This window comes from Vulpes vulpes, chromosome 10 (assembly GCF_048418805.1).
Source record: "Vulpes vulpes isolate BD-2025 chromosome 10, VulVul3, whole genome shotgun sequence".
Classification (NCBI taxonomy): domain Eukaryota; kingdom Metazoa; phylum Chordata; class Mammalia; order Carnivora; family Canidae; genus Vulpes; species Vulpes vulpes.
This window is the reverse complement of record NC_132789.1, coordinates 40,102,616-40,112,471: the sequence shown is the minus strand read 5'-3', so window position 1 is coordinate 40,112,471 and position 9,856 is coordinate 40,102,616. Positions and strand designations below refer to the sequence as shown.

The following is a 9,856-nucleotide window of genomic DNA, read 5'->3' as shown; positions in this document are numbered from 1 at the left end:
GCCACCTTGGACTTTGAGTAGCTATCCTGGCTCATGAAGTTGGCGTCATGAACGGCAGAGCAACAAGAAGGAAGCAGTCTGGCTCTGAATGAGTCAAGCTAGAAATAAGGATTTTCTACTCTTTAAGGCACTGAAAATTTTTTCTGGTTCCCTTTGTACAGCAGCTGGGTTAACACTTAAATAGCTCTTATTATACATACTATCCTAAGTACATTAAATTCCATAAATTACTAGCTGTGTGGTGGTAGGCAAGTCACTTCGCCTCCACGAGCCTTAGCTTACCTGCCTCTACATAGCCTGGAATAATAATGTATTAATTCAGGTCACTGGGAGAATTAGGTGAGATTTTATGGATCTGTACTGGATGACCTCACAAGCAGCCAGCTCATGTATTTAGGGCATGTATTTAGCTGGAAATTTGAAAGACTTAGATGTGAAGACGAGGAGGAGGAGAAAGAGGAGGTAAAATATAACTATTTCAAAATGGTCATAAAAAACTGAAGAATTTTTTGGGATTTCTACGCTCATACTCCAGTAAAATATTATTTTGTTTTGAATCATATATAGAGGAACAGGCATACTTACCCAAACTAAATGAAGGAGAGTTGGTTCCCCAAAGAGAATCTGGGGAAACCTTTTAGCAGGAAGATGACTGGGTTCTGGAAAGGTGTAAACAGCAAATGTCTACTTCTCCCTCTGGGTCTCCCTCTGCAGATACAAGAACCCTGTCCTTCCACCGTTTACTTGGGACATAGTCTGAAGTCACCGTCCCCACACTGCCCTCCTGTTCTGGACACTGTTACCAGCTGCTGCTTACTTGGCACCTCTTGTACTTATGTTGGCAACAGCGGCCACATATTGGGAACGTCCCTGGAGCCAGGCACTGTGCTGAGCCCACACACGTCAGCCTTTAGCTCATTTAATCTGACCAGTTGGGTGTGTATGTATTTATACCTATTTTAGATTAGAAAGAAAAACAAAAACAGAGGCTCCAAGTGGTAAAGTGGTTTTGCCAGATGTCCTATATGTATGCCAGAATTTTCATCCAGGTCTGTATGACCTTGAGAGCGGGGCTTGGCTCTAAGTCCCAGGGTCCAGACTGTTGACTGTGCTGTGTGCAGAGCCCCTGCAGAAGCACGACTCCACCTGCGTCTCTGCCCATCTCTGAGGAGGGCCAGGGCCAGAGCATTCCTGTTCTTAACTTAAATCCAGAAGCTATGGAGGGGAGAATAAATGGAGAGATTTAATGATATAAAAATTAACAACTCCAAAAGCAAAAGATACTTTATCCAAAGTCAAGGGACCAGCAACAGAATATTTGCAACATTTACAAAAGACAAAGGTTTACTATTCATAATACATAAGGAAGTCTCATGATACAGTAACAAAAAGACAAACAGCCCAGCACAAACACAGGCAAGAGTATGAACAAGTAACTCTTAGGAGAAGCAATACAAATACACAACATTTTTATCAGTAAAGAAATAGAAATTAAACAAGATTTCTTTTCTTTGAATTCAGGGAGGCAACAATTCAAGCCACTGCTAATGTCCAGTGTGGTGGTCAAGGTCGTGAGGCAATGGACACCGTGTCATGGTACTGGCAGGAAGGCGAGTGGGAGCAGCCGCTTCAAGAATCATTTGGCCAAAAAAAAAAAAAAAAAAAAAAAAAAAAAGAACCATTTGGCAGTGGTTCTCCCAGTTTTCTTTGCTCGGATCTTCTGATCCAGTAATTCCTCTTCTAGGAATCCATTCCACAGAGATATTCCCAAGAGCATTCAAGGGTAAATACAGGCAAGCCCCTTGCAGCATTAAACAGTAACAGCAAAATTCAGGAAAGAAGCTCAATTTCCATCAACAGGAGGGCAGTTTGAGCAGGATTATGCACAATGCAGTCATTAAAAAGAGTAAGGTGGAGCCATATTTACTGACAAGAGGTTTCTAAAACGTATTAAGTGAAAAAAAATTCCAATTATATAAAATTGTGTGATCCTATCTACGTGAAAAAGGATGTATGTGTATATAACATACGCATACATCATGTACACGTCGTATGTATGTGCGTGGAAAAACCTGTAGGGTCTTTGAATTTTCACTTGGGACCTTCTAAATTGCTTGAAATTGTTTTGCCTCAAGTGCATATTGCTTTTGACTAAAAACAAAGCTTTTCCTCTTAGAAACAAACAATACTTGGGGCACCTGGGTGGCTCAATCGGTTAAGCATCTGCCTTCGGCTCAGGTTGTGATCCCAGGGTCTTGGGATCGAGCCCCGCATTGGGCTCCCTGCTCATCTGGGAGCCTGCTTCTCCCTCTCCCTCTGCCCCTCTCCCCACCTGAGCTCTCTCTCTCTCTCAAATAAATAAACAAAATCTTAAAAAAAAAAAAAAAGAAAGCAATACTTGACTCATATTGTCTGCCAGACCAGGGTAGGCTGGGTGCCAGGGGGCTGCCTGGAGGTGCCAATTTTATGGCCGAGCTCATAGTTGGAACTTTTCACTAGGAAGAAGTAAAGGAGCAAGTTGGCCTGGGGACCACCCTCCGACGAGCTGTATAGGATTCTGTGCCCCGTCCCTGCCTCACCCCTGCTCTCTGGGGGGTGGCTGGACTTCCTGCTTACTGATGGCCAACAGTCCTCACCCTACAAATGAGAGCAACCTCTTCCCAAGAGTCCTGGGTATCAGTGAGTAGATCACTTGACCTCTTTGAGCCTCAGCTGCTGAGAAGGAGGCCAACAGAATAGAACGAGGCCAGTGACTACGGCCCCCTCGCGGAGCTGCGGTGGGGCCTGAGGAAGGTGTGCACAGCCAGCCTGCAGCCCCACAGGGCTGACCCACCACATGCCACGGAAGCGTTGGATTTTCCTGCCCCCTCCCTCAGTCCAGCCTCACAGCCTCCCTGCACCTGCAAGGTGGGAGGGGTAGGGAACGTGGTCCTCCAGCGACTGTGTTTAGAGCACTCCAATAACGTGCCTCGGGCCACAAGTTCATGGCAGAGCTAGCACCAGTGCTCCCAACTCTATCTTAATCTCCAGCCTGGACTGTCTTTCCCAAGCCCAGGGCCGTGAAGCAGTCACCCTGGCATTTCCTAATACCCGCTCGGAGCCCCATGGGGGGCAGAGGTGGGATGGTGATGAATCAGCTTCTGTCTCCAGAACCTCACAGTCTGGGAGAAAGGCTCCTCATCAACCCTGCCATGTGGTGAAACAGGCCCCTGGCAGGTGGAAAAGACCTTGGAGGGGGCCTTTCAGGCCAGGAACACACACAGGTATTGAGGCCTAAGGGGCCTGACGTGGCTGGACTGGAGAGTGGGAGGTGCCTGGAGGCTGGCTGGGACAAGGCTCTCCTTCTCATCCCTGTGGTCGTGCTTCCCCACACCTGAGCGGCTCCCAGGAGCAGGGACTTGACATCACCTGCACTCGTCCTCAGAAGGAGCCTTGCGGTGTCTCTATTGGACTGATGAGAACACTGAGTTCAGAGTAGATTTATTTCCTCTATCTGCCCCAGCACACTCCGGGCCTTGGCCTTTTACCTTGGTGTCCTCCCCCCAGGGTGGACCTACTCCTACCCTTTCACCTTGAGCTGCCTAGCAGCCCCTGCCTGGAACCCCTGGCATGTGACTCTATGTTGCAGCCTCTGTTGGCCCACACCTCAAGTCCCCGTGTGTGCAGGCAGGTGTCTCTCTAGACCAGCTGCCTGGGGTAGAATGTGTGGCTGTTCACCCCCAAATCACCCCAACCAAGCGGCACTGCACTGTCTGCTACGTGCTCGCAGAAACCCCGTCCCATTTGAATGGGATCAAAGGGATTAGCCTCCCCCATGTAAAGAAACCGAGGCTCACAGATGCAGGGTTGGGTGTGTGGCGGTTAAAGAGGAGGTGGGAAAAGAGGGAGCACCTAGTGGGTGCCATTAGGTCCCATCATGCCTGCACACAGTAGGCACTCAACAATTGGGGCTCAGTAATCCTGGCCCAGCACTGCCAACAGCGGCGGGGAGGTAGGGGTGGCATGAAGAGTTAGGCGAGGATGGATTAAGGAATTCAAGAGGATTATTTTTTAATCAGCTGAGTGGTCTAAGATGCCTGGGAAAAACTAGGATCAGACTGCTCGTTTAATTTATTCCCCAAATGACTGTTGAACACTTCGATGAGCTGGCATGATGATGACGCTGGTGACCGCGGCTCTCAGTTATTTCTAGCATGTACCAGGTACTCACACCAAGTCTCATCAACCCTGTAAGGTCGATATTCCGCACTAAGATTTTTTGTTTGTTTTTCCTCTAACAGGGAAGGTACTCCTCCGGCCTGGGATGAAGGAGAGGCAGGCGAGACACCTGGAGCACACATTTAAGGAGGCTCTTGCTGTGATGACTCTATGAGGCTGGCCTCACCTTGTCCCCACCTGTGCTTGTGGTGGACACTGGGCGCCCAGACCCCCTTCCTATTCATGGAAGGGGGTCCTGGCGGATGGGAGTGCTGCTGGCAGACAGCTGCCCCCAGCAGCTCCCTGAGGGATGGCTCAGCAGCGGAGACCTGCCTTGTCCACCGTCAGCCACCGCCTGAGCACCCCCCACCCCATGGGGCTGGCCAGGGCTCTTGTTGGGTCTGCTTCATAGCCTTCACTACTCACATCTGCCCCAGGCCTTCCCGTCCACAGCTGCTGACCCTTAGGGTGCTCCCTACTAAGCTTGCAGGCTGAACAGCAAGAGACTCTGCTTCCTGGGAGCCTCCATGTGCAACAGGGTTATTGTTCCAGCAACCCCTCGCTAGCTGGTTCAAGCACATTCTTTCTAAAGACCTGCATATAGTATAGCCCTCAGTGGTTGAGCATCTGCCTTCAGCCCAGGGCATGATCCCGGGGCCCTGGGATCGAGTTCCGCATCGGGCTCCCTGCATGGAGCCTGCTTCTCCCTCTGCCTGTGTCTCTGCCTCTCATAAATAAATAAAATCTTAAAAAAAAAAAAAAAAAAAGACTCGAATCACAAAGTATCCCTGAAAGACTCGGTCTCAGAGAGGATAAACTACAAACTACTGTTCTAAACACCTCATGTGAACGGACTTATTTCATCTTCACTGCAGCTCTGTGAGGAGGCACTATTAGCATTTCCATTTTGTTTTTTGTTTTTTGTTTTTGCAAACACGCGAGGGTTTATTTACAAGCTCAGCATTTCCATTTTGTACATGAGTTCGAAAAGTCTTAAAAAAAACCACTACTTTGTGATGAAATCCAGTCATCATCGAAAAGATGATTCAAAATAATGGACTCGGGGAACTTTTCATCTGAAAAGAAAAAAGAAGATGGCAAGATGTTTTGTCTGGACCACAACTCAGTTCCTAACCTTGAGGGGAGCCTGCCTCTCAACCCTAAAGACCCAGGGCTGGTATGGGCGTGAAATCCACAGGCCAGAGGGCACCAGTTTGCTTTAGGAAGTAGCCCCAGGGAAGAGGTGTGATCCTGCATCCGCAGGAAGGTGGTGTGATCAGGTAGGGTGACTGGTTGGGTCAGCAGCTAGTCAGAGCTGCCTGTGGAGCTGGACCCGAGGCTGTCAGCGTACAAGCCTGTACTCGCTGCCAAGGACACTCCATCCTCCAAGGAATCCTCCAAAGTGTATCAGGGATTTGGGGATCCGGGGGATGGGACTGTTCCAGTCTTACCTTCTATTCAGTCCACCTGTCTGCTGTCCAACTTGTCAGGAGCCCCACTGGGAAGGATTGGGGGCTGGAAATAGCTCAGCAGCTGGACTCCTTCTACACCCCTTTCCACCCTGCCTTAACTCTACAAAGAAGCAGGTGTTGGGTTTTCATTATAATCCCTTCCATATGGAGAGCACTTTGGTGTTTACCAGCTGCTTGTTAACCCAGCCCTGAATTTGCTCCTCACTTACTGTGCGAGGCTTATGGCCTTAGCAGGGCAGGGCTATGAGCCCCATTTTACTAGTGGGAAAACAGAAGTTCATAGAGAAGGGAATCAGGACTAGTGGGAAAACAGAAGCTCATAGAGAAGGGAATCAGGTCCAGGCGAGAGCCAGACCCTTCCATCCCAATCCAGCCCCGTTTTTTTTTTTTTTTTTCTGTTTTGTTTCTTTTTAGGATTTTATTTATTCATGAAAGACATACAGAGGCAGAGACACAGGCATAGGGAGAGGCAGGCTCCCTGTGGAGAGCCTGATGCGGAACTCGATCTCAGGACCCCGGGGTCACAACCTGAGCCAAAGGCAGACACTCAACCACCCAGATGTCCCAAGCCCCCCAGTTTTTATCTCTGGGTTTTGGGCACAACTGGGGCAAACATTGGCCGTTCTGAGCCCAGAGCTCAGGGCAGTCTCTTTCCAGAAGCCTACCTGTCCTTCCGCCCCGTCCTGTCCCAGAAAGCCCTATTATCGTAGGGGGGACCTTCGTTCATTTGTCAAACACCTTCTGTCCTGGTGGCTCCAGAGCCGGTGGTGACACAGTGTACCCTGAGTGAACTCACAGGCTGGGGGAAGAGTCATGCTCACAAACGAGCTTGGCAGTAGAGTGAATCCAGCCAGTGTTCCTCTCCAGAGTCCCGGGAATTCATTCTCTCCTCTCCAGCCCCACTGCCCCATCCTAGCTGGTCCTCGGCATCTCTGACCTGGCCTCCATCTCTGACCTGGAAAGATCCCTGGAAACACCTAGGGATCTTTCCAGAGAGTCAACAGAAGAGGGTGGGCCAGGAGCTCACAGTGGTGATCAGGACTGAGGACAAATCCTGCCAGGCCTGGGAAAGCTCTAGATCTCTCCTCTGTAGATCAGGGACTGGGCCTACTTCACGAAGTTGCTGTGAGGCCATTTGACCTTTTGTTGCTTCTAGAGACCTCATGCCCTCGTGCATGCCCTGTAGTTGTATGCTTCCTGCCTTTGAACAGGCTCTTCACTTATACGCCACCCTCTCCAAGTCCTAAGGATGTACTCATCCTTCAAGGCTCTGTTCACATCAAGTGTCACGGCCTTCCCGGGAAGCCTGAACTGACACACCTCCAAGCAGCTGGAACCACTCCTTCCTCTCGGTTTGTGTACCTGGCCATCCTGTTTTCTAGTCCTTGTCACTACGGCGAGCTGATTTCCAGGTCACCCCCTTACTTCCACCTGGTGTGTGACTCCAGGAGAGCACTGACCAGGTTGGCACAAGGCCTGGAATAGAGCCAGGGCCAGTCTGTGGATAAGCATCGCTACCATTTACCGAGGCTGCCTAGGTGTCTGGCACTGCGTGCGACAGGCCTCACGTTGCATTTGGTCCTCATCACACCTGAGATGGGGACCCTACCTCTGGGGAAATAGCCTCTGAAACCTGAATGGATGGTGTCTTGGCTGAGGAAAGTCCCGATTCAAAGCCAGAAGTGTGTGACTCCTCGGATCCACCCAGCAGCTCCCCTCTGGCCTCCCTGCCGCCCTGGGCAAACAGGTGAGGGCAGCACCACGGAGCCTCCCACCCCTCCCAGGAGCCGAGGAGCCTTTGGGTTACTCCACCGCCTGGCAGCCTCTGCCTTCCAGATTATGATGTAACAGTTGCACAACTCGCAATATTGCTTGAAAGAAACTCTTGGTTTCCTGGGCACTGCCAGGGGCTGTGGCTTCCATCCCACCCAGGGTCCCCAACGGCCAGGGGGACCCTAGCAGCCAAATACAGTGCAGGGTTGTTGGAGTGGTAAAGAAATGGAAACGCAAGACTGTAAAGTGACCCAGTTTTATTTTGGTGTCGGAGGCCAGATGGGGCATATTGCTCCACTGCACGGGGCGAGGGCTGTAGAACGTTCCCCTCCCCAAGGCGGGGGCCCAGGCGGCAGGGTGGAGGCCCCGCGGACGGGCGGCTCCAGGGACCCAGTGACCGCAGCGGGTTGCACAAGGAGAGAAGGGGTAGCAGGCAGCAGCCTGCGATGGCTCAGATTAGGGGAGTCGGGGTGGGGGCGTGCAGAGAATCCAAGAACCGGGAGTCCGAAATGGGGGTCCAGTCCCCTCCACTTTACCGCTGAGGCTCCGGGTCGGGGAGGTGGAGCTCCGCTGTCGTCCTGCAGGAGGCAGGGCCTGGAGCGAGGCCACGTCCGCGCCCCAGCGCGGCGCCCGCCGCGGACCCGTCTCCCCTCGGGCACGCGGGGCCGCGGGGCCGCCCTCAGCAGCTCACCGAGCCGGCGGGCGGCGCCGCCCCCAAGTCCGAGCAGCAGTCGAACTCGCTCTGGCCCAGGAAGAGCTCGGGCAGCTCGCGCACGCGGTGCAGCCCGAGCTCGAGCTCCAGCGACGTCAGCGCCTCCTCGTCGATGAGTTCGGCGTCCATGCAGCCCAGGGCGTGCGCGGGCGGCGGCGGGGCCGGGGCCGGGGCCGGGGCCGGGGCGCCGGGCGCCGGCTGCAGGCACGGGGGCCCTCCCGGGGCGCCGGGGGGCGCGGTCGCGCGGCCCGGGTGCAGCGTCGCCACCGGCTGCAAGTGCGCGCCGCCGGCGGCCGGGAAGGGCTGGAAGGCGGGCGGCGGCCCGAAGGCCCCGTAGGCCAGGGCCCCGGGCGGCGGCGGCGGCGGCGGCGGCGGGCCCAGCGGAGCCCCCCGCGGCCGCACGCCGCCGTCCAGGCCCGGGCCGGGGTAGGGCTGCAGCGTCCGGAGCGCGTGGGGGCCGTGGGCGGGCGCGGCGGGCGGCGGCCTAGGCAGCAGGCGGTAGCCCTCGGCGAGCAGCAGGTGGTCGGCCATGCGGGCGGGGGTCGGCGCGGGCTCCCCGGGTCCCGCCGGAAGGCTCCTCCTCCGCGGCGAGGGGTCCGCGTCCCGCGCCCTCCCTGCAGCCCAGCCGGGCGAGGGAAGGCGGAGCCCGACTCGTGCAGCCGCCCGGCCCCGGGCGCGCCCAACTCCGAGCTCGCGCGCCCCGCGGTCGCGGCTCCCGGCAGCTGGGCCCGCGCGTCCGCACCGCCGCGGGCTCCCAGACCTGCGCGCCCGCCCGCCCGCGCCGCCCCTTCTTATAGCGGAGGCGGGGCTTCCCCGCCCCCGGGCGCTCATTGGCTGGGCCGGACGCTCCTGGGCGGGCCTCCGGGCTCAGGCCACGCCCCCCGGAGCTCCGCCCTTCGGGCCCCAGGCGGTGCCGCGGGCTCGGAGCGCTTCCCCGGGGTGTTTGGGCCCTTTGCAAGGGGTTTGGGCTGACCCTCCCAGGCTGATCCCGGGACTGGCTGGGGCCAAGCTCCAACTGACCGGAAGGTGAGGGGCCCGAACTTTAGGTCCCCGGGGCTGCAGGATCACAAGCCCAAGTTCTTTTTTTTTTTTTTTAAAAACATTTTATTTATTTATTCATGAGAGACACAGAGAGAGAGAGAGAAAGAGAGAGAGAGACACACGCAGAGACACAGGCAGAGGGAGAAGCAGGCTCCATGCAGGGAACCTGACGTGGGACTCGATCCTGAGACCCCAGGATCCCGCCCTGGGCCTCTGCAGGCGCTAAACCGCTGAGCCACCCAGGGATCCCAAGCTGGAAACAGAAGCTCAGGGATGGAAGTGGTTTCCAGGGAACACACAGCAAAGCTTTCAGAGAAGCGACACAGAAGGAACACACATCGGCTTTGTGATTGCCACCACCGCACCGGGCACGGGCACCTTAGCGGTGCGAGGTCCCACGGAAAGTCAGCTGCTCGTCCCCATAACCCCAGGGGAACCAGTTGCTCCTCCACCGGCTACCACTGACTTGTCGGTGGAAGCATGTACTGAGTCGTCATTAAAGTAATTTATGGGCATGTCTCCTGAAGGACTTGTTCATCTTCATGTCCTCAGCACTTGGCCCAGAGCCTGGCCCAGAACAGGCTTTTAGTACAGGCTTGGTGAATGAAGAAATGATCAAATGAATTAAAATTCGTTCACTTAAGGTGCAGTTTCTTCATTT

The 9,856-nt window shown here is 54.5% G+C and overlaps 1 protein-coding gene across 1 annotated transcript; it reads right to left on the bottom strand.

Annotated features, from left to right (window-relative positions):
• Positions 1–7,684: 7,684 nt before the first annotated feature.
• On the bottom strand, positions 7,685–8,914 carry CITED4 (Cbp/p300 interacting transactivator with Glu/Asp rich carboxy-terminal domain 4). The gene has a single exon (XM_072725275.1). It carries the CDS (start codon positions 8,683–8,685, stop codon positions 8,122–8,124), a length of 564 nt encoding a protein of 187 aa, XP_072581376.1. The 5' UTR covers positions 8,686–8,914; the 3' UTR covers positions 7,685–8,121.
• Positions 8,915–9,856: the final 942 nt, after the last annotated feature.

Coding starts and splice junctions, on each gene's coding strand:
- CITED4 (XM_072725275.1), bottom strand. CDS start 8,685: ATGGCCGACCACCTGCTGCTCGCCGAGGGCTACCGCCTGCTGCCTAGG.